Below are 24,999 nucleotides of genomic sequence, written 5' to 3'. Positions count from 1 at the left end.
TCATGGTCTCACTTTCTGATTGATATTCTTAAGCGAATACTGACTTAAGCGTTGGAATGCTAACATTAATATGATGGTTTCACGAAGCCTTATCTCACAGGAGGAACCATTCTATTCAGATACCTCAGAATAGGAATTATAAGCTATCTTTAAATTTTAATTTTGTACGCTAATAGAATGTTTGGTGTTAGTCATATATACCTACCTACTAACTAAAGCACATTGCATTTAGAATAATAAATTTGTTGTCTTTAATTATATATTAACCACTTGCCAATCAAATTTGTATTATATTTTCTGTTGTCTTTTAGTTTCTGTTATTGTCCAATTTCTGTCGCTGTTCTTTATCTTTTCTTATTATTAAATGTCTGTGTATTTCCATCAATTACACTCTTAGTTGAATTCTTTGGTTTCTCTCTTGTATTTGGTAGATAGGAAATGGGAAGGAAGTTTCAAACTCACAACAACAGTCTTTGGTCTATGAATGAATGAACCATTTTGCCATTTCTATAAATTTCACTTCTTTATTAATTATGAGATGAGACCTTAGACAATCATCCATGTAATTTCTTTTCTATTCTCATGGATATTCTCCAATCATCTTGCTCTTTCTCTTATGGATTTACCTATGATGTGTTCCTCAGTTTCAGAGGCACTGACACTCGCTATGGTTTTACTGGAAATCTCTATAGAGCTCTATGTGACGGTGGAGTTCACACCTTCATTGATGATAGGGAGCTTCATGGAGGTGACGAAATCACACAATCACTTGTTAAGGCCATCGAAGAGTCCAGAATTTTCATTCCAGTTTTCTCTATCAACTATGCTTTTTCTTCCTTTTGTTTGGATGAACTTGTCCACATCATTCACTGCTTCAAGGTAAAAGGTTGCTTGGTTTTGCCCATTTTCTATGATGTGGAACCTTCTCACATGCGACATCACACTGAGAGTTATGGTGAAGCAATAGCTAAACATGAAGTGAGGTTTCAAAATAACAAAGAAAAGTATAATGAAAACATGAAAAGGCTGCATAAATGGAAGATGGCTCTTAACCAAGCAGCTAACTTGTCCGGCCACCATTTCAATCCTAGGTACCCTACTTCCTTCCTATTATATAATATTTCTTTCATTTTCCTCTGGCTAATAATTTCATCTTAAAGATTGACTAGGAAAGAAATTCTCTTTTGCTATTGAATAAAGTTTTAGTTATTTCTATGTCAAAAAAGAACGAATATGAATTGTAGTAATAATAAAATACATTGATGAATGTCATATTTATTCAAATTTAACAAATTGCGCAGGAATGGATATGAATATGAGTTTATTCGAGAAATAGTAAAATATGTATCCAACAAGATTAATCGTGTTCCTTTATATGTTGTCGATCACCCCGTTGGCTTGCAGTGTCGAGTCCTAAAAGTAACTTCACTTCTAGAAGTTGGATCTAATGATGAAGTCAAGATGCTAGGGATCTATGGACCTGGTGGAATGGGTAAGACAACTCTTGCAAGAGCGGTTTATAATGGCGTTGCTGATCAATTTGAATGTGTGTGTTTTCTTCACAATGTGAGAGAAAATTCAGCAAAACATGGTTTAGAGCATCTCCAAAAGGAATTTCTATCCACAACAGTTGGATTGGACATTAAGTTAGGAGATAGTAGTGAGGGAATTCCAATCATAAAGCAAAGGCTACACCGAAAGAAGGTTCTATTGATGCTCGATGACGTTGACGAATTGAAGCAGCTGCAGGTTTTGGCTGGAGGGCTTGATTGGTTTTGTGTTGGTAGTAGAGTGATCGTTACCACTCGAGACAAACATTTGCTAGCAAGTCATGACATTGAAGTTACATATGAAATAGATGAATTAAATACGAATGAAGCTCTTGAATTGCTTAAGTGGAAGGCATTCAAAAGTAAGCAAGTTGATTCAAGTTATGAGCACATTTTAAACCGTGCAGTAATGTATGCTTCTGGCCTTCCACTGGCGTTAGAAATATTAGGTTCCAACTTATTTGGAAAGAATATAAAAGAGTGGAACTCTTTGTTGGATCGATGTGAAAAGATACCTAACAAAGAGATTCAAAAGATACTTAAAGTGAGTTTTGATGCTTTGGAAGAAGATGAGCAGAGTGTTTTTCTCGACATTGCTTGTTGCTTTAAAGGGTATCAATTGAATGAGGTGGAAGATATTCTTTGTGCTCATTATGGTCAATGCATGAAATATCATATTGGAGTGTTGGTTGAAAAATCTCTCCTAAAAATTTGTTGGCAGGGTTATGTGACATTACATGACTTGATAGAGGTCATAGGTAAAGAAATTGTAAGACAAGAATCACCAAAAGAACCTGGGAAACGCAGCAGGTTGTGGTTCCATGAGGATATATTTCAAGTTTTAGAAGGAAATTCCGTAAGACTAACAGAGATATTTTTTCGCGTTTTATATCTTTTACATTGATTAAGCTCTTTGTATATTAGTGCTACTAATGCTTGTGACCTTGATTAAGTTTTGGTTGATTTGTGTTTTTTGCAGGGAACAAGTGAAATTGAAATTATACATTTGAATTCACTACCTGAGGAAATAGTAGAGTGGACAGGAAATGAATTCAAGAAGATGAAAAACCTCAAAACACTTGTTATACCAATAAATAAGTTCTTTTTCAAACCTCATCATCTTCCTAATAGCTTAAGAGTACTGATATGGCATTGGTATCCTTCACAATATATACCGTCTGATTTTTGTCCGAAGAATCTTTCCATATGCAAGTTACCCAACAGTGGCCTTACATCATTTAATTTGGCTAACTCGTTGAAGGAAAGGGTAATGATTTCAACTCCCTCATTTTGGGTTCTTTGGCTAACTCATTAATCTGATTACTCATTTTTTTCTTTTCGCTTTTTTATTTGTTGCAGACGTTCTTCGGTATGAAAGTTTTACATCTAGACAATTCTGAATGTTTAACAGAAATAATTGACATATCTAGTCTCAAAAATTTAGAAGAATTTTCATTTCAAAGGTGTGAGAATTTACTTACGATTCATGATTCTGTTGGGTTCCTGAATAAACTTAAAATCTTGAACGCTAAAGGTTGTAGCAAGCTCAGGAGTTTTCCACCAATTCAGTTGCCTTCTCTGCAAAAACTTGAACTTTCATGTTGTTATCGGCTTAATAATTTTCCAAAAATATTAGGAAAAATGGACAACATAGAAGACATTGATTTGATCGGAACTTCCATTGAAGAATTGCCGGATTCATTTCAAAATCTCACTAGGCTTAATGAATTACTATTAGTAGTAGAAGGACATCGAATGTTGATTAGGTTACCAAGCTGGATTCTCATGATGCCAAAATTGTATCACATTTGTCTTTATGGCTATCATGTATTGCCAAACCAGTGTGATAAACCAAGTTCCATGGTGTCCTCAAAACTAAAATCTCTTGGGCTTAGAAAATGCAACCTAACCGATGAATCTCTTCCAATAATTCTCAAGTTGTTTTCTAATGTGACACACTTAGACTTATCGATGACTAATATCACTATTCTTCCGGAATGTATCAAAGAACATCGCTCTTTAAGGAGCCTCCGTCTGGATGATTGCAAATGTCTTCAAGAAATTAGAGGGATTCCGCCAAATTTAAAATACTTGTCTGCATTAAATTGTGAATCTTTGAGTTCCTCATGTAGAAGCATGCTAATAAACCAGGTATTGTTTTTTCTCGTATTTGACTTCATATTTCGTAGCACACATTATCTTTCTAAACTTACGAGTTTTTTATGACAGGAACTGCATGAAGCTGGAGGAACCATGTTTTCTTTGCCAGGAACTGCATCGATTCCAGAGTGGTTTGAGCACCAAAGTAGGGGATGGTCAACTTCTTTTTGGTTTCGTAACAACATTCCTTCCATTGTTCTCTTCGTCACTAGTAAATTGAAACATGCCGACAGCAGATTACTTTATTCATCAGTTGTTAGTCTTATCATCAATGGCTATAAATTGGATCTTCATTGTCCGTTTGATGGCCTTCTTTACTGGATTTTACTGGATCATACATATCTATTTGATTTGCATCTACAAGACATCGAACCTAGCTGGAAATTAGGCATATCTACACCAGAGGATTACCAGGATCAAAAACCTAAACTGGACAAAGCACTTTTGAAAAATGAATGGAACCATGCAGAGATTACGTGTGAAAATAAGGAGACAATTCCACTCCTTATAGAAATCGGAATCCACGTCTTCAAACAGAAAAGTAACATGGAGGATATTCAATTCACTGATCCTAATAAAAATAGAGAAAATTAGATGTTGACGGATATCTCTCATCAGGCTATGAGCAACAACATAAGTGATTTGAACGCAACATCTTCACCTCAAAACCCTAAGACAATGAGTATGTGGATCACCTCGCTTAAATGTTATAATTTTTATTCAGACTTTCATTTTCCATCACTTTTGTCACAATTTGAGCTGCAACAACAACTAATGGATCATGCTTGGACACAATATCATTCAAGGTATGAAGACATGTGCAATGAACACAGAATTCCAACAATCTATTACAATATAAGAAATTTCATTACTATGGAAAAATCAATTTTGCCCTTCCTTCATAAATTGCCAAGTGTCCATTTCAAGGGCAAATGCAGTCCAAAAATTAAGTAATGGAACCAGATTGGTGGCTAACCGAGCCACATGGCTGGCTAACTAAGCCAAATGAAGATATTGTGAGACAAAATGCAACTTTTATGCAAGCCATGGTTGCATATCAAGTCTACCAATTGGTTTCCAATTTTTTACTTTATGTCACATCATAAACTTTTCCTTTGAAATTTTTCAAACTGACAAAAGAACTTCAGTTTCCCTATGCTGTTCATTTCCTTCACATTACCCGATATCATCTCAAACTCTTCTCTCCGGAAACCAAAGGTAAGACGTCTTCTTTCATGTACATCTTCATCTTCTTCAAGTTCTTCAAGTCATGCTTCTTGCAATATTTGTTACTTTCGGATCAACGGTTGCAAAGTTTTTCATTAAGTTGTTTCATGGTTTATAACTTAATCATATAAGTTGAAGTTGTTTCATGGTTTATAAAAACTTGTCCCTCTTTCTTGAAACTTCATGTTCTTTGTATAACACCTACCAAAGAGAAGATCTATGACAAATTAATTTTATTTGTGGTTTTTTAAACACAAGGATTAATGTCAGTTTTATTTGATGTTTTGGTCCAGGAAAATGGCAAGAAAGTTCGAATGTGTCAAAGATATCAACGATGGAAAAGATCTTTGGAAGATTTCAGTTAAGGTCAAAGAAAAATGGAGTAACTTGAAGGATGGAAAACAGTCCATTGAGTTGCTGGTTTTTGATCATAAGGTTATCCCTTTAACAATGTGTAATTATTACTGAATCTTAACTGCTGTTGTTGGTTTTAAAATCATTTTTATTACATTAAAGGTATTTGCAATGTTTTACCTCTATGGTTATACATTCCAAAATATAAGTTTGTATTCAAGTTTGAAAATGATATGAGTATGTGTTCAAAAGTATGTGTTCAATATCTCATTGAATAATTATTGTATTCAAACATTTTCTGTCAATGACCATGTGTTCAAAAGTATGTGTTCAAAACATCATTGTTCATCTTTGAGTTTACAAAATTCCATAAATTATTCATGCATTTGTCACATAGTCCAATAACTAAAGGCACATGAAGTAAAACACTTCAACTTATAACACCGCCAATTCACATTAAAAGTACTGGTATATGTAGTAAAAAAACTAAATAATAAACTTTCATTTTTATTTTTTAAGTTTCACTACTTCCTTACGAGATAAGTAATTCTAGCATCGACACTTCAAATTAAAGGTGCATCTGATGTCCGACATTGACACATATGTGGTTATGTCAAATAATTTCAATTTTTTTTTCCAAATAGTACTGGTGTCAATGTGCTAGTATTTGAGTCGTATCTGTTGTCCGTGTCTATGTCAAAACTTCATATGATGCATTACTAAACTGATCAGTGCATATTCTTTGACTTTTCAATTTTCATATCACATTGGTTAGTTATGTTTATTGTTTTATAATTCACCTTCTTCCTCACATGTTTCAACTTATGGATTCTATTTTTCATAGGCCTATATCAAGAACAAAAAGTGCATCAATTTCTATTCCATTGATCTCCATGGAGTCATATGAGAAAGAAATTAGTCTAAAGGAACATGCTGGTGCTCTTTGTAGTGTAGTAGTGATAGGTAACAAAGTAGAGAATTTGAAGAAAGAAAAAGTTTCTCCTTTCCATGTCACATGTGATGGAGAAAATGAACATTTAGGGAAGTCTGGAGCATTAGGAATGTGTGATGATCCTTATTGTACTACTTGTCCTACTTACTTCAAAGCTTCAACTGAATATGATCCCAAGGTATCTTTCTTCCTAAAATATATATATAACTATTTCTTTTTAAATTTAGAAATAGATTCCTTTCAGATTTTGAAGTTTACTTAATACTAGTTTGGATTGACGGTGAGTTTGTCAGAATCATAGTGTGCCGTTATGATTTTGACAAAAGCATAAATATAGTTTTAAATAATTTTGGCCTTTTGCATTTCTACATCATTGAATCTAATCATAATTGCATGTTTACTGTCAACAAGATATTGAATGGTATTTCTATGAAAAGCATTCTGTTTCAAAGGCCACTATGACAAAGTTTACTGCATCATTCTGGTTGCGAGTCAAGTAGCACTGACATTTTAGATTGAAGGTGTGTCTGGTGTCTGACATGTGTCACACAACACCAAAACATGTGATTACATTCAATATGTTTTCTTAAATTATTATTGGTGTCCAGATATAGTGCTATGTCCACTGTCCATGTCTGAATGTGACGTTTTCCAATTCCTTTTTCACATAATTACCAACCATAATTTTGTCCATGTTTTGAATGTTTACAGTTCCAAAGTGAAATTTATGGAGATGCCAAGGGTTTTGGAAGAAAACTTTTGTCTTTCTTCTCTTCATGTGTTCCTGGAGTTATAAATCCTCACACTAAACTTGTTCAACAATGGAACAAATTTCTAGCCATTTTTTGCATGGTGGCAATTTTTGTGGATCCATTATTTTTATTCTTAATATATGTGCAGAAGGTATAATTCTTTTCCTTTTATTTGATTGAAAAACATACTTCCCTGCTACTTTTTTGTTTTTTGTTTCAAAATTTAAATTCCATTTTCCCTTTCATTGTGTGCAGGATTTTAATTGTATTGCTATCAACTGGACAATGACAGAAACACTAGTTTTACTTAGAAGCATGAATGATTTTGTTTATTTCTTAAACATTCTTCTCCAGGTAATTTCTAATTAGCTTTTAATGTAATCGCATGTATCAGTGTCGGACACTGAATACACTTCAAGCACATTGAATTTTGAATATGGTTGTTGAGTTTTTAACTACTTTATCTAATTGTCCCTTTCAGTTTAGGTTGGCCTATGTTTCTCCAGAGTCAAGGGTGGTTGGTGCTGGTGATTTAGTTGATGTACCCAAGAAAATTGCTGTCCATTACCTGAAGAGTTATTTTCTTATTGACTTGTTTGTTGTATTGCCTCTTCCTCAAGTTAAGTTCTTCTCTTCTTCTATTCTTTAAGGACAAAATTTCTTTTTTATTTTTTTTCTTTTCTAGGCCAAGTGCATGTTTGAATTGAAGTTGAATTTGGGTGAATCACGATATATCGATCACTATGATTTTGAGAAAATCTAGACTTTGAAGCTTTTAAAAATTCATTGTGCCACCATAATTTTGTTAAATTCGTTGTCCCCAAACATGCACAAAGTTTGGTCACTGTGAATATTTTCAATTGTTTCCCAATAAATCAACTATTGATGTTAAGTGCACATACACAGCAAATTATGAATATGCTGGAATACCATGAACCACTGATACAGAAACGGACATACACTGACACACGGACACGCCCTTGGTAAAAATTTGAAAAAAAAAAGAATTAACTCAACGAAATCACATGTGTCGGTGTTGGACACCACATACGCCTTCCATTAGAAGTGTCGGTGCTATAGAGCTGGAAAAGCAGCCATTTATGTATCAATCATCGAAAATGTTAAAAGCCTATTTGAATTGATTCATTTGAACTTATACACCGGCATAAACACTTTATTTTTTTTTTGAATGACAAATTATTAGTTGTTAGTATATTACAATGTTAGGTTAGTTTTTTCTCCTTGTCAGGACTTAAACCCTGAACCTCCAACTCCTTAACCCTTAGCTCAACTAACTTAATTAACCAGTTGAGCTAACACTTGTGAGACTGTTTGAGAAATTTTAATGAAACAACTTAATTATGACATATTCATAAGCTGTTTTCAGCTTATTTCGTTAAGCAAAGTATTATGTATACCTCATCAAACTACATGCCATATAACATAAAGTGAAATATGTGCTCGCAGATAATGATACTATCTGTATTACCAAGGCACTTGGGTTTATCAGGAGCAAATTATGCTAAGAATCTTCTACGTGCAGTGATCCTTGTGCAGTACATTCCAAGATTATTTCGGATTTTGAATCTGCTAAATGGCAGGTCTCCAACAGGATTCATATTTTAGTCAGCAAGGGCAAATTTCATTATAAATCTTCTCATGTTTATGCTTGCTAGCCATGTTGTCGGATCTTGCTGGTACCTCTTTGGTCTACAGGTACGTGAAAATATCGAAATTATATTCATAATGAGATAATATAACAAACTAGTGTAACTAGCAAATTAGTGTAACTAAATAGTATATCTAACTTTAAATATTAACTTTTTCTCCTTTTCTTTTCATCTTCTAGAGGGTAAATCAATGTTTGAGAGATGCCTGCAGTATGTCAAACATCAAAGGATGCATTGAGGTGATTGACTGCGGACATGGTCGTAATCAAAGTTACCAGTCAGCAGACCGAACATCAGCTATGTGGAGCAACAATTCAGATGCAATAGCTTGTTTGGATCCTTCTGTCAATGGTTTTCGTTATGGAATCTATGTCACTGCTGTACCACTTACTTTTGAAACTAACATGGTCAAGAAATATGTGTATTCTCATTTTTGGGGATTACAGGTTAGCATTTCACATTTTTCCAATTTGAATTCCTTTTATAGTAATAGTCAGATCTCTTAAACATGTGACCATAGGTTCAATTCTCGGTTTGTCCCTACAAAAATTCATCATTTTTTTTTGGAGATAAAATGCTTAAATGTTATCAAAATCCTCAAAATAAATTAGTCTTTTCAATTGTGAGTTGTGGAGAAGTATTAATTTGTTAGATAATAATATTATTAGGGCTTTAAGTATTGGGCTTTATATGTTAGTAGTTTAGTAGTCCATTAGGAATTATTATAAATTATTTTGTAATCCTTATTTTGTTAAGTAATGCAATTCTAATATTATGTAACCCTAGTTGCCTCCTTTGTTATTCTCTTAGTTTGTATCTCTGAACTCTAACATGGTATCAGAGCAAGGTTCGATCCGCCTTGAACTATTTGTCGCTTCCGCTTTCGAATTCCCAAAAGATTGGGAATATATTTGTTGCTGAAAATCTGATGAGAATGAATATATTTGTTCGGTTGAATTTGTGCTGCTGCGTTTTTGGATCTCTCTTGATGTGATTTTCCGTTCTGCAAACAAATGTGAGTGTGTCGATATTGTTCTTTTTGGTGGCCACATAGTGCTTATGTCTCATATAGTTTTGTTGCTTTTTGATTTAGTTGGCGTAGTAGATTTATTACTTTGATTTAGTCTATTTCCTTGGAGCTGCCGTTTGTGTTTTTTTGTTGTTGGACTTGCAACATTTGGTTTTGTAAGTTACATGATAGAAGAAATTGGGTAATGTTGAAGCAGAAGCAATTTATTTACTTTTGGGCGTTTCTGAATTTTTGTGATTGATTGGACTTCTCCCTGCAATCAAACGGATTGTGTTTTGTCGGTGCTGCAATTTGGTTTGTTGTTATATTGATTAAATGGTGGAAATATGGTGTGGTTAATCAAATGATAACAAACAGGGTTGCCATAGTGCGCCTGTGATGCTATCAAATTGGGGAACTTTGTCTTTGATGCTTGGTGAGCAATTAAAATTTGGAACATATTATTATATGGTGGGATATGAAAGCTTGCTGCTTGGGAATTTTGTAATTTGAGTTAAATTCGTCTGGTGCTTTTGTTCAAACGGTGCAAGTTGCATATGGTTCTAGGAGATCTATATTGGCTTTGAAGAAATAAATTGGGAAAAAAATTAGGATCTTTGCTTAAAGGTAGTTTCGTTGCAAGTTGCATACGGTTGCTGCTCTTGTGTTTCTTTGATTCCATTTTGTTTGGTCCTGGTTTGATCGGTTTAGTTCAGTTCCTTTTGATTTGATTTGGTTCCGACTAAGTTGGTTTTGTTTTGTTATATTTGATTACGTTTGAATATCTGAATCTGGTGAGCAAAAGCTCAAAATCTGTCTGTCTGGTGAGCGAAAGCTCGCAATCTGGCTGTCTGGTGAGGGAATACTCACAATCTGTCTGGTGAGCGAAAGCTCGCAATCTGTCTGTCTGGTGAGCGAAAGCTCACAATCTGTGTGGTGAGAGAATACTCACAATCTGAATCCGGTGAGGGAATACTCACATTGAATCCGGTGAGGGAATACTCACATTGAATCCGGTGAGGGAATACTCACATTGAATCCAGTGAGGGAATACTCACAATTCCTCGCAATCTGTCTGTCTCGTGAGCGAATACTCACAATCTGAAATTTGAATCCGGTGAGGGAATACTCACATTGAATCCAGTGAGGGAATACTCACATTGAATCCGGTGAGGGAATACTCACAATTTGAAATTTGAATCCGGTGAGGGAATACTCACATTGAATCCGGTGAGGGAATACTCACATTGAATCCGGTGAGGGAATACTCACAATTCGAAGTCTGAAATCTGAAGAAGTTGAATTTGAAGCTATTAGTTAATTTAGTTTATTTTCGGGTTGATTTGTAACAAGCTCAAAGCTTAGTACGCTTTAGCTTGAGGGGTAGTATTAGAAATAAAATATTTAGTTAGAGTAGTTTGATTTTCGTTTTTTGTTTGACAAACTCTCGATGATTATCTGATAATGCATCGTGAGTTTGAGGGGAAGTGTTAGATAATAATATTATTAGGGCTTTAAGTATTGGGCTTTATATGTTAGTAGTTTAGTAGTCCATTAGGAATTATTATAAATTATTTTGTAATCCTTATTTTGTTAAGTAATGCAATTCTAATATTATGTAACCCTAGTTGCCTCCTTTGTTATTATCTTAGTTTGTATCTCTGAACTCTAACAGTATTGACCTAGTTATTTAATAAATAAGTTGACACTAGTTTAGTGAAAGTGTGTCCGTAATATGTCAGCTCAGTGGTAAGAGTTTGACTTGTATTCTCAAGAGACAAAGTTCAAATCTCTTGGAAAACGGTTGTAAAGTGACTATTAAGACCACTTTAATTAATAATAATTTCTCATGGAAGGTGTAGACTAGGTCATCGCCTCTTGATGGCCGGCATGACCTATTTCTATCTTTAGATTTTAGGACTTTGATCATGAGTGTTCTAATATCATATTAAGGCCTATCTTGGACAACCACTAACTTAAGCAGCAATGTAAACGGTTTGATCATAGTATCTTTTAATGCATCACTCTGTGATCTCTATTGCAGCAAATCAGTACTCTGGCTGGTGGTTTAACACCAAGCTATTTTGTGTGGGAAGTCGTTTTTGAAATTTCCATCATAGGATTGGGACTCTTGCTTTTTGCACTTCTCATTGGAAACATACAGAACTTTCTTCAAGGCCTTGGAAGAAGGTAGAACTTACTGCTCTCAAATATTGTTTCCCTTAAAATATTAACTTGATGACAATGATACACTTATCATTTTTGAGAAGACATTATTTAAGTTTCTGAAAACATTTCAAAATGTTGTTTTCAGTATTTTGAAAATGATTCTCTCTAGTTAGCTTCTATATTCTCTCTATAACATTTACGATGCTGCAAGTTTTAACTTATTACTGAACTTTGATAGTGATCGAAGCTCTGATATGTTTAGTCCTTAGGCTAGCAATGTAAATGATATATTTTGTTCCATGCATGTTGTTTGCAGAAGGCTAGAAATGCTACTTAGAAGTCGCGATGTTGAGCAATGGATGAGGCATCGTCGCTTACCTGAAAATCTAAGAAGGTGTGGAATAAAATGCTATAGTTCTTCTAATGATGAATCAGTGACACTTACACTGTTAAATATCTGTTAACTTATGCAAGTCGATGCTTGTTAATAATGTTTATGCTTTATACGCCTACTTAAGTTATTTATCGAAACAAGACCATTTTACAAGGGATAGATATGATTTTTTGCAGGAGAGTACGACAGGCTGAAAGATACAATTGGGCTGCAACAAGAGGAGTGAACGAAGAAACACTTCTTGTAAATTTGCCGGAAGATCTTCAGATTGACATTAGGCGTCATCTTTTCAATTTTATTAAGAAAGTATGCAATAAAATATTTTTTTTACTCTTATTATCACTGAATATAACTTTTTATTCAAGATTTTTATAGAAAAATGTCGGTAAGTTAAGTGTTACGTTTCCTTCTTAAACCTCGTCTTGCTTCCCTTATACAATTGGTGCATAAGGAAACAATAATTTGATAATGACTTCTCTAATTTGCATCAATTTGTATTTATATAATGTTAAGAATCTAATTATATGTGTGCAGATTCGGATTTTCTCTCTGATCGATGAGCCTATTTTAGAAGCAATTTGTGAGAGACTAAGACAGAAGACATACATAAGTGGAAGTAGAGTTATGAGTCAAGGTGGTGTAGTTGAGAAGATGGTGTTTGTTGTTCGCGGAAAATTGGAGAGTATTAATGGTGAAAATGGAATTGGAGTTTCTTTAGCTGAAGGTGATGCTTGCGGTGAAGAACTTCTTACATGGTATCTTGAACATTCTTCTGTTAGCAGAGGTATAACAGTAATTGATAGCATAACATGTCCCAAGATAAGCTTGTGGTTTAGAATAGCTTATTAGTGTATGTTTGGTTCCACCTTTCGTGGAGAAGAAACTAAGTTTGCAAAAGTATAGAATTCATTATGAGATGTTTATGAGTAGAATTGATTTTGTCTCCAAAATTGATTCCATCTTGAAGCTAAAATTTGGAACTAATGTCTCTACAATTGATTTTTAATCTTGAATTTATTTTTCAATTCACTACTACTACTACTATACGAATTCATCTAAACATAAATCACCTTACATTCAATTTAATTTTAACCATAAACCCTTAGTATCATATGAGAAACAACACGGCGATTCATTGACGATTTTTCTCTATTGAAGATGGTAAAAAAGTAAGGCTTCCGGGACAGAGGTTGATTAGCAACAGGACAGTAAAGTGCTTAACAAATGTGGAAGCTTTTTCACTCAAAGCTGCAGATCTTGAAGAAGTCACAACCATTTTCATGAGATCCTTTAGGAGTTTTCTTGTTCAAGGACCTTTAAGGTAATTCATTTCCTTGTTTTGTTGTATCCTTGCTATTTATTTTTTGCATTAACCATCTGGTTCCTGGGAGAATGAGGCTTCGGTAATCCAGAGTTCAGCTATGAGGTAAGTAAAGTCTGATCAAGAATTGTTCCCACTAGAAATCGAACTCAGATTCTCTCGAACCTTTCGTCTTAGAGGGAGCTCATTAACCTCTTGAGCCCAATGTGTTTGTGTCTTGCTCATTGTTTAGACATAATTTTTCTTAATCATTTAATGACTTTCTATATTGAAAATAAACTATATCTTTCATGAAGAGTGGTAAATAGCTTAGATTATTTATAATAGTTCATTTTCATTAAGATTTGTCCTTGTTAAGTATTATATTTTTCCTTCTTATAGATCTTCAAAAAGGAAAATTGAAGGAAATATTTCCCACTATAGTATATAAGTCACATGTTTCTGATTTTACTTGTGAAAAGTCTTAATTTATGTTATGAAAACCATTAATCTGACATAATGATTTAATTATTATATTATGCTAGGTATGAACCACCTTATTGGAGATCCCTTGCAGCAACCAGAATTCAGGTTGCATGGAGATATTGGAAGAAACGTCAAAAGTTATCAGATCAAACATTGAAGTTATAGGCTGTAACATTATTCTATATGAATATGATTTAGCTACATTTTGCAAATGGTTGTACTCTAATGTTTGGTTATAGCTACAACTCCTAGATTCATTTGCTTGTGAATACATAAAATGCGAGGGGCATCTAAAATAATGAAATTATATCAGATATATTAGATTACTCGAGATCGATTATAGGATGCAAAAACATAGAACAAGTTGAAAAACCGGGTGCTTACCCAGTACTGGCTGGGCGAGCACCTTGGCTCGAGGTGCTGCCCTCTAGGCAATAACTGCCGGCTTTTTGGTTGCCTTGGGGGCTAGAATGCAGTTTAGGCTATAAGTAGTTTTTAATGGCTTTTAGGTTTCAAATGTCGCGTTCAAAAAATTGGTTTTGTAAGTTACATATTTAAGACCTGGGTTATGTTAAACACTTGTTAAACATACCAAAAAAGAAAATAAAAGATAAAATTAAGTTTGTTATTATATTATGGTAGAAAATTTATTTAGAATAAAATATTTAAAAAATTGTTTTATAATATTGTTAAAATATAAGTGAAACTATTGTGCTATTTTTTGAAAAACTTATTAAATGAATATATTTGATTATAATTATCAATGATAAATTATCCAATTTTTTATGTATTTGTAACAAATAATAGTGCCGTGTATATTTTTTAATAAAAAAAATTAGAAATTTAATTTAGTAAATTTGATAGTAATTAACTTTATTGTATTATTATTTTAAGTCAAAAAAAAATTTATTGTATTATTTTTTTAAATGAGATTATTATTATTACAGTAATAGTTAATAGTATACTGTTTATTTATTTTTTGATTTTTTTTTAACATTATTTATTTATTTATTTTTTGATAAAAAATATTGTTTATGTTTCTATTTCTATATTCCTAATTTATGCATATTCATTTTTTTTTTCTATAATTTCTGTTTTGTTGTTAATTTTATGATTATAGATTGTTCTGTTTTGTTCCAATATATAAACTGTTTTGTTTCTATTTTTAACCATACCATCTTCTTTTTTGTATTTCTTTTTATATATTTTTTATTATTTATTTTTAGTGAAATTACAATGAAAGATTTGTAACGTGGTTAAAAGTAATAAGGATAAATTAGTAACTTTGATGGTAATCGATTTTAATATATTAGTAATAGATAATATATATTCTTAACTAGTGCTCATATCTTTCATTTAAAAATCTAATCACTTAAACCGCTGGATTTGATCTAATAGTAAGAAGTTTGAGTAGTATGCAAGAGATCCTGGATTCAAGGCTGGACTAGTGGCATTGTCATTCAAGAGATCGTGGATTGACATTCCTTTGACGGACTCCAGTACTGTTCGGGATCATTTCGCTCATTTCACATCATCAGGTGGTGGATCTCGAGCACGCCGGTCTTTTTTGCAGCTCGTTTGGCTTGTCAGCGTTTGGGTTATATGGACGGAAAGAAACCACAGATTGTTCAGAAGCTCAACTAGCACTTCACATCAGTTATTGGACAAGATCAAGTTATTTTCTTATAGGTGGTTAAAGTCGAAGAATATTACTTTGGCTTTAAACTACCATAGTTGGTGGTCTAGTCCTTTGTTATGTTTGGGCCTTGTATGATTTTGATCTTTATATTTTTCTTTTCTGTCACTTTGTAAACTCTGGTAGCCCATCTTGGCACACCTTGTGCTGAGGTGACTATTCTTTAGTTAATATATATATCATTTTAGCTTCTTCAAAAAAAAAAAGGCTGGACTAGTGGCTATAACTACATCTAGTCTCAAAGTAATCCGCCCATATCAAATATAGTCTAAAATTGTGTAAAAAAAAAACGTAAAAAAATAAATAAAATAATAACAACGAAAGAATGTTAGCACATACCTAGTGGCTAGTGTTACTTTGCTTATAAGTTATATGAGTCTTTCCCCTTTCATACTTGACTGATTAGTTATCGTTGCACAAATAATAGATATATAAATATCGAATTAAATTCATGTTTTTTTCACCAATCTCTTATTTTCTTAATTTAAAAATATAATTTGGAGATTTAAATTTGGATTCAAATCCTCTCTTGTTGATCTTCTTCGTCATGCACCAATTACAACCGTAGGATATCTGTTGTTGTTTCTATCTCCAAACCACTTTATTTTCTTTTATAATCAGCATGTCGTTGGATTAAGGCGAGAGAGATGACAGAACACATTAAGGCAAGAAAGGATCCAACTCCTTTAAATTTGACATCAAACAGAAATTTTTATTGTATTATCTCTAATTTGGATCGAACTCCTTTAAATTTGACATCAGACAATATATTCTTATGATATTCTCTCTAATTGCATATTTTACATAATCTGTTTTCTAAACTATTGATATAACATTGTCCAATATCAAGTAAAGAGTTACATGCTTATCAAATTTAAAGGAGTTATATGTCATCGATTATATAATTGCACACAATCAGTGACACAGTACAAAATCTATATTTAATATTATATTAATATAAATTTCGATCCTCTTCAATTTGTATTTCTCATGTTATATATCTTTCATTTTCTTAATTCAATATTTGATAAATCATAAAAAAAAAAATAATACTTAAGATGTGAGAAGAAAAAAAGCGAGTGAACGATTAAAATTACTCCTACTTAACATGAAACAAAAAATTAAAGATATGTGTCTCCATATCAATAAACAAAAGTCTAATCACACCAATTGAATGAAAACTTTTTTTCAAATGATTTTGAATGAAAAACTTGAAAAAGATTTTTCCGCTCGATTAACTGAACTAGCGCCATACACGTGCCAAATCTTCAATCTCACATGAATCATCCCACTCTTTGGCTTATCTCGTACACAACCAAAACCACCATGACGACACGTGAGCCATCACTATCAAACACGTGTCTCCCATTCACCAATTCACCCATATTTCAGCATCGCATTTTCTGGTATCTTCACGCGTAACCAAAATCTCACCGTTTATTCCATCAACCAATCACACCATCTCCACCGTTCTCTCACTCAACCGTCCACAACTCCGCCACGCAACACTTGGACACGTGTCACGTAACCAACGGTCAACTCATAAATATTAATATTTTTATCTTATCCTCAACCCCTCTCTCTCTCTCTTTCTCTCTCTCTCTCTTCTCCTCTGCTTATAAAACCTCATTCTCCCCACTTTCTATTTTTCCTCACTATCTTCAGAGAGAAAATCAAAATCAAACTCAAACTCAAATTTTCTTCCGATTCTTTCAAGTATTGTTCTAATTAACAGATTAATTAATTGTTAATTGATATTTAATGGCGTTGAGTATGACTCATCAGATCGGGAGCCTCGTCGGAACTCCACTACCGACGGAATCAACCACCGGAGAGCCAACAGCGTCTTTAAGTGCGGCGGCTGTATGGAAAACACCAGCGACGAATCTAAGAGTTAAAGCGAGTAGGTCGGATACTGTAACTGACGGTTTATCACCGCCGATGAGTCCGTGTAGATCGCCGGTACTAGGCGGAATCAGACCAGATCTGAATGCAGCGTGTCAAGCTTTTACTATGGAACCAGTAGAGGTGGAGCATGTTGCAGGATCGAGATCGAAGAAAGCGAAAGGGAATAACGGTGTACCGGTTTATGTGATGATGCCGTTAGATAGTGTAACGATGGGGAACGGTGTGAATAGGAAGAAAGCGGTGAATGCAGCGATGGCGGCGTTGAAGAGTGCTGGTGTGGAAGGAGTGATGATGGATGTGTGGTGGGGATTGGTGGAGAAAGAACGACCAGGGGAATATAATTGGGGTGGTTATAATGAGCTTATGGAAATGGCGAAGAAGCATGGACTTAAAGTTCAGGCGGTTATGTCGTTTCATCAATGTGGTGGTAACGTCGGCGATTCTGTGACGTAAGTCTCTTTTCTTCATCTTTCCTTTTTTTTTTTATTATTATTTATTTACTCGTTTTGCAAAATTATTGTTACTAATTTTTAATTCATATTTGCTTGCTACTGTATTTTTTTTGCCAGTAGATAATATTTATAGGGTTCCCATAATTATATTATTTTAATTGATGATAGCTGAGATATATCTAAGATGGAGTTGTCATGTTTATAAATGTAAATGTATTTAATATATAAATGGAAATTATATTATTTCAATTGATGATAGCTGAGATATATCTAAGAAGGAGCTGTCATGTTTATAAATGTATTTAATAAATGTTATTTCTTTTGCCAGTAGATGATAATTATAGGGTTCCCATAATTATAGTATTATTTTAAGTGATGATAGTTGGTATTACTTTTTTTTTTTTGACAGAATAGTTGGTATTACTTTAATTTATAATTTAGTTCGTAAATAAATAGAAATTAATCTTATATTTTCTAATTGTAGATAGATTTCATTTTAAATTTAGGATTTAATTAATTTGTATACATATCTTTAAGTCTAAATAATTTAGACTATACATTCGACTTTAATTTAAGAACTTCTCAAGTCTTACACGTACATGGGATTTTTATTTTAAGAACTTCAAATGTCAAACAAATACATGTTTATATTTATATTTATATAATTTATATGAATATGAAAGTCATACAAATAATTCGATAGTCTAATTTTTTTTATTTATATGAAAATTAAAATCTTAATTTTAAATTTATTTATTGTACTATTATATACCTCTTAATTTTTTTATTTTTAATATAAAAGTTACTTTTTTTTGTTTTTTCCACTAGAGCTCAAAAGTACTTGGAGGAATTAGTAGTTAACATGTCTCAAATTTTTTTAATAATTACTTTTCATATTTTTTTTTCTACTAGGGCTCGAAAGTACTTGGAGGAATTACAGTAGTGGTTAACATGTCTCAAAAAAATTTAATAATTACTTTCCATATTTGATTTGCTTCAAAATTTGACTTTTTGCTACTTGTGACATTGAAAAGTGTATTTGGGCTTTCATTTACTTATTTTAGGCAATAACTTATACTCCCTTGTCTCAAAATAAATGAATGTCACACTTTTGACTATATGTACTATTCAAATAACTTATTAAAGATGTTAGATTTGTCTTCATGAATATTTTTTAAATGACATACTCCACCACTCCCACAACGAGTAAGTCAGTTGACCACGTCATGTATGTCAATGCATAATTTTGACGATTAATATTTTTAATTGTATAATAATAAAATTTATAAAAATATGATATTTTAAAAATACATGAATTATGACCTTCGCCCGGAATGTGAGCAAATATATCATGTCGATTGCTCAATCGTACTTTGGCTATCTTACGTGGAGCTGAATTTGGTTTTTTCGGTGTTCTCGTTGAAATACGCGGGCGTACTCCTTGCTTCTGGGGACATTGATCCGAAGCCCGAGTACGGTCCGTGCGCAGTTTTTCTTCTCTACCATGGGGAATCAATTGATTTAATATAGGAATATTTGTTTTTATTTATTAGTAGAAAAATAGAGTCAAAGTAAGATATGTGAATAGTGTATATAATTAAAGTGACTCACTTATTTTGGGACAGAGAGAGTATGAGTGTAGTGGTGAGGGAGTATTTGGTATTACTTCAAAATTTGACTTTTGCTACTTATGACATTGCAAAGTGCATTCGGAAGATTATTACATTGATGATGATTTTTATTTTCTGCCTATCACAATCTTTGTTTTTACACAACAATAAAGTAGAATATTATTGTTATAACAATTATATTTTCTGTCACTTCTCCCACCATCTTAATATGACATTGAAGATTTTTTTACATTGTAATAACAATATTATACGGTCTTAATATATATCAAAGATTGAAACATTATTATTCATTGTCAATGTAAAATTAATTGACATGGATGATGTGTATCTTTAATCACAAATTCATTATTTATATAAACTACCATTATGTTTGGTCTAGTTATAAAAGATTTTAATAGTATATATAAGATCATAAGTTTGAACTTCCTTAATTCATTTTAAATTAAAAAAAAATCATTATTTATTTCGAAAGAAACAAAAGAAAAAAGGAAAGGAAACGAGGCGTGTTAAGCATGCAACGAGTCTTTCTTATATTTGTGGTCTCCATTAAATGTATGGTTTCGTAATGGAAAAGTTGGCCCTTTACGTGGGTGGACCAAAGCTAATTCACATGAATCACATCAACGTCGCCACAAAAATAATTGGACGGGCTACGTTGTGATTTGTGGACCCAATGTGTTATTTTTTTTTTTTTTTGTGATTTGTGCAGTTTTATATATTGACTTTATGGTAGAGTCATATTTTGTATATAAAATGCTTTCTATCAACTGAGTTAAGTTCATGATGAGTTATAATTAGTTTATTCAAAAAAATTTCAATAAATAATTAAAAGTTGGTATAAATTATCTCTTGAAGAATAGAAGGTATTTAATGAACAAAAACAAACTATATAAATATCTTACCCATAATTCTTTAGGTAATCTAGAAAAAACCATAATTAATAGTGTGACATTAGGAGTTTATGTTTATCTAACAATAGCAAAATGTTAACATGCATTTTATTGTACATGTTAAAGGAGTTTTTTTTTTTTTTGTATTATTTAATGCAAATTTTTTATCTTTGGATACCTTAAAGAGGACATATTCGCATGATGTAATAATAATACTCCCTCTTGTCCTATATTTACTTTTTAGATTCATCATAGTCTAAATACATTAACTCTATGATGAATCTAAAAAGCAAACTTTCTCTTATACATAGTACTATGTGTAAAGTTATATTTGGGCTTGAGTGTTCATTATTTGATCATTAATTTGTTATTCCAAAAGTTTCATATTGTTTGGGTATCAAGATTAAAAATAGTTTATAAGTTACTAGTTTATAAGTTAAACATACCGGGTGCGTTCAATCTCTTAAAAATAAGGGATTGGACAAGACAATTTCAGTTGTGCTGGGTTTGATTTTAAAACTAAATTGGTACCAGTTGGTAATTTATTTTCAGTCTAAATTTTTAATTGCATTATTTGCTTAATTTGATTTTATTATTTTCACTAGTTTATTATAAATGAGCTGTAGAGGAGATTGATAAAGTTCCACATCTGGCATATTGTTTATGGGCTTATAGATTTATTTGTTTGCCAGTATTCCCTTGCCTAAATGGGCTGTAGAGGAGATTGATAAAGATCCAGATCTTGCATATACTGATCAATGGGGAAGAAGAAACTATGAATATATATCACTTGGATGTGACACTTTGCCAGTGCTCAAGGGTAGAACTCCAATTCAATGTTATGCTGATTTCATGCGTGCTTTCAGAGACAATTTCAAACACCTTCTTGGTGATACCATTGTGGTAAATATCTTCCCCCATTGTTTACAATTCTACCCACTCTTTGTAGTGCTATCTGCTATGTATCTTTTGTTGCCCTTCCCTTTTCAAATGTTAGGTAAGTTATGAAAATGTCACATTACTTGTAGACTAGTTATACACCGACAATAAAGGAGAATCAAGTATTGGCTGTTGTTTTAAAAAACTGCCATTAAATGAGAAACGTGTCAATACAATGAATTGTCATCAAATATTGACAATGTACTTCCAAATCGAGAATTTCTAATCGCTTAGAAAATGAAAACTTTCAAATCAATTGGTCAATCTAGCTCATTGTGACTTTGTGTTTGTTTGGATTGATGATCAGACTATATTTTAAAATTTTAACAAAACTACTTTGCCACTGTAATGTTGACAAATTCAATGTAATTCTAAACAGCGTTCTTTATATCATGTATGTTTAGTTACTTATGATGATCCATCCTCAAATATTGACATTAAAAGATGTTTTCACTATTTATTATATCAAATTAGAAATAGAAAACAATGTAAAACATAATGGAATTTTTGTAATTGCATAGAAAATGAAATCTTTGAAATCAATCTGGTCAATCTGACCCACTGTTACTTAGTTCTTGCTAATTACATTAATTGACTAAAATTGTTGTGCTTTAATAACAGTACTTTGCCACTGATTTAGTGAAATTCAATGTTATTCTAAACACTGTTCTGATATCATGTTTGATATATGATGTATAGTTTCTTACCTGAATTTCTATTGCTTTCACAATTCAGGAAATCCAAGTTGGTATGGGACCAGCTGGTGAGCTACGTTATCCATCATACCCAGAACAAAATGGTACATGGAAATTCCCAGGAATTGGTGCTTTCCAATGCTATGACAAGGTATTTATATATCTATGTTTTTCCCCTTACTCTTTCGAACTCTTCCTTTTTTATTTGTTTTTAAGTTTCATTTTTTTTTGCGTTTCTAACATTCTCAGTTTCACTTCAATGCAGTATATGTTGAGTAGCTTACAAGCTGCTGCTGATGCTGCAAATAAGCCGGAGTGGGGAAGCACAGGTCCTACTGATGCAGGTCACTACAACAACTGGCCAGAAGACACCAATTTCTTCCGCAAAGAAGGCGGAGGCTGGGACGGTGAGTACGGGGAATTTTTCCTCACATGGTACTCTCAGATGCTGTTGAACCATGGTGAGAGGATTCTCACATCAGCAAAATCAATCTACGACAACACCGGAGTTAAGATATCAGTTAAAGTTGCTGGTATTCATTGGCACTACGGTACAAGGTCTCATGCTCCAGAGCTCACAGCAGGATACTACAACACCCGTAACCGTGATGGCTACCTCCCGATTGCTCAAATGTTGGCACGTCACGGGGCTGTTTTCAATTTCACGTGTATTGAGATGCGCGATCACGAGCAGCCACAGGATGCTCAATGTGCACCTGAGAAGCTTGTGCATCAAGTCGCTTTAGCTACCCAAAAGGCACAGGTTCATCTTGCTGGGGAGAATGCATTGCCGCGGTACGATGAGCATGCACACGACCAGATATTAAAGGCCTCCCAGTTGTCGGATGAGACAGAGATGTGTGCCTTCACATACCTGAGGATGAACCAGCATTTGTTTCAACCTGATAATTGGAGAAAATTTGTGGCATTTGTGAAGAAGATGAAAGAAGGGAAAAGTACTGATAAATGTTGGGAGCAAGTGGAGAGAGAAGCTGAGCATTTTGTGCATGTTACACAGCCCCTTGTGCAAGAGGCTGTTGCAATGATGCACTAAGAATTGTTTGATATCATAGGTTTAGGAAACAGACACACTCACAATTAGGCGGTGAAAGTTTTAGTGAACCATCAGCTTAATTGTGTCTAAAGATTGTATAAATTTGTATTGTATTTTGGTATTCTACTGCATCTGTTAATTGCACCTAAAACTTCTGTATAATTATCTTTTATAATTAAAATAATTTATATAGTACATATATAATTTATTTTATGACATTGTATGAAGTATCTTTTGTTTAGTCAAAAATATAAAAATGAAGTACCTATCGTTACTTAGTGATTAATTTCATTTGAAAAATGTACTGAATGTAGTTGGGAGGGGGAGAAATTTTTCGCTACGGAAAAAATTCATTTGGGAGGAAAGGACACATTTAGTGTGTCCCATGAATTTTCCGACGGAAATTAGTTATTGGTAACGGCCGTGGAAACTTCATATCAATATCATGGTAAAAAAAAATGTAAAGGTTTATAAGGTAATTTATTCTGCTCAGCTGAGTTTTTTTATAACGAAGAATCAAATATAAATTCTCAATCGTAAAGGTGTTCAAATTTTCATTATTTCGACAGTCAAACAAATTACTAGATGTGTGTACGATTCAATCCCTTGCAAGTTCCAACCGATGGTTTTGGGTTGGTACAACTTTGGTCTGTACATTTTTTTTATAAACATAAGGGTCATGTTAACATGTACTCAACGCACATGTTAAGCAGTGACAGTATTTGGGGTTGAGTTGAGGGTGGCAACATTCCTCCTTCAACCGAATTTTATTTATTTATTTATTTATTTATAGGTAGAGTATTATGGGGATAGGCCCAACAGACGAATTTGATCCATAACAGTATCGTATCATGGGGAGAAAGAAAAAATGTGTGCGTAATAGATATGCTCAAAAGATACACGTTAAAATAAATGGAATAGAAATACGGATTGGATCAAATACAAACATATTTGTTTTGCTGAGTCAACATACAATTAAAACATTTTTAGTGGTAGTGGGACTTCTTCCCCTTTTTTCAATTCATACTTCAATAGTATCTCAAGTCCCAAAACTTGTGTTATCGTTCCATATTCCAATCACATTTATTCAAGTTTCACACATTAATTATTACACATCTTCCAACAATAGCTTCCAGTCAAAAGAGGGCACATAAACGAACAGAATTCACATCGCAATAAGATGGATCTTGAGACTATGTAGGTATGAAACTATATAGTTGAAGGAATATGCTTATAAGAACTAAGATGCATTTTTTTAGCACATTCCAAAAAAACTCCATAGTTAAATGTGCATGAGTTAGAACATACACTTTTTAGATGGATGACATTTTGAGAAGTTCTCATAAAGTGTGTGTGATGGAGGACAAAACACATAAAAAGGACTTAAGGCAATATGTCACTAATTAAATTAATCAAAAAATAAATCAAAATGAAATAAAATCGAAATAGACTATACCACATCATAAAAAATAAGATTCCAAGTTCAAGTTGTCCACTAAGAAGTAAATGATGGAATCTTTACGAGTGAGAATAAAAAAAAATGTTTATAGAGGGTAAACCAAAATTCGCTCATATTACAGGGGGAGTAAACACCTATTAACCCATAAATATTTTACATGTATCCGGGTCTATTAACCCACAATACCGAACATGTATTGTGAAAATCATAACAACCTTAATATCATATTAAATTTTGACCGGATTATTTTGA

At 32.9% G+C, this 24,999-nt stretch overlaps 3 protein-coding genes and 1 pseudogene across 3 annotated transcripts; 3 read left to right on the top strand and 1 right to left on the bottom strand.

Moving 5' to 3' along the window:
• The first annotated feature begins 404 nt into the window (after window positions 1-404).
• LOC123910166 (TMV resistance protein N-like) lies at window positions 405-4,555 on the top strand. Its single transcript, XM_045961227.1, has 5 exons — window positions 405-1,091; window positions 1,302-2,406; window positions 2,530-2,817; window positions 2,910-3,701; window positions 3,780-4,555. Exons 1-5 carry the CDS (start codon window positions 583-585, stop codon window positions 4,302-4,304), a joined length of 3,219 nt encoding a protein of 1,072 aa, XP_045817183.1. The 5' UTR covers window positions 405-582; the 3' UTR covers window positions 4,305-4,555.
• LOC123910174 lies at window positions 4,305-14,606 on the top strand (annotated as a pseudogene).
• Window positions 14,607-17,295: 2,689 nt separating this feature from the next.
• On the top strand, window positions 17,296-23,483 carry LOC123910175 (beta-amylase 1, chloroplastic). Its single transcript, XM_045961244.1, has 4 exons — window positions 17,296-18,076; window positions 21,293-21,503; window positions 22,275-22,385; window positions 22,500-23,483. Exons 1-4 carry the CDS (start codon window positions 17,481-17,483, stop codon window positions 23,286-23,288), a joined length of 1,707 nt encoding a protein of 568 aa, XP_045817200.1. The 5' UTR covers window positions 17,296-17,480; the 3' UTR covers window positions 23,289-23,483.
• LOC123908568 (ribosomal protein S12, mitochondrial) lies at window positions 19,239-19,613 on the bottom strand (the record flags this gene model as incomplete). The annotated part of the gene is made up of 1 exon (XM_045959239.1): window positions 19,239-19,613. A coding segment is annotated over one exon (360 nt), but the record flags the coding sequence as incomplete, so codon positions are not given.
• Window positions 23,484-24,999: the final 1,516 nt, after the last annotated feature.

Source organism: Trifolium pratense, linkage group LG2, assembly GCF_020283565.1.
Source record: "Trifolium pratense cultivar HEN17-A07 linkage group LG2, ARS_RC_1.1, whole genome shotgun sequence".
NCBI classification, from domain to species: domain Eukaryota; kingdom Viridiplantae; phylum Streptophyta; class Magnoliopsida; order Fabales; family Fabaceae; genus Trifolium; species Trifolium pratense.
This window is presented reverse-complemented; position numbering and strand designations above follow the sequence as displayed.

Excerpts from the sequence above, each read along its gene's own strand:
- LOC123910166 (XM_045961227.1), top strand. The coding sequence starts at position 583 with ATGGATATTCTCCAATCATCTTGCTCTTTCTCTTATGGATTTACCTAT. Across the intron at positions 1,092-1,301 it reads GGCCACCATTTCAATCCTAG|GAATGGATATGAATATGAGT; the intron begins GTACCCTACTTC and ends CAAATTGCGCAG. Across the intron at positions 2,407-2,529 it reads AAGTTTTAGAAGGAAATTCC|GGAACAAGTGAAATTGAAAT; the intron begins GTAAGACTAACA and ends TGTTTTTTGCAG.
- LOC123910175 (XM_045961244.1), top strand. The coding sequence starts at position 17,481 with ATGGCGTTGAGTATGACTCATCAGATCGGGAGCCTCGTCGGAACTCCA. Across the intron at positions 18,077-21,292 it reads AACGTCGGCGATTCTGTGAC|TATTCCCTTGCCTAAATGGG; the intron begins GTAAGTCTCTTT and ends TTTGTTTGCCAG. Across the intron at positions 21,504-22,274 it reads TTCTTGGTGATACCATTGTG|GAAATCCAAGTTGGTATGGG; the intron begins GTAAATATCTTC and ends TTCACAATTCAG.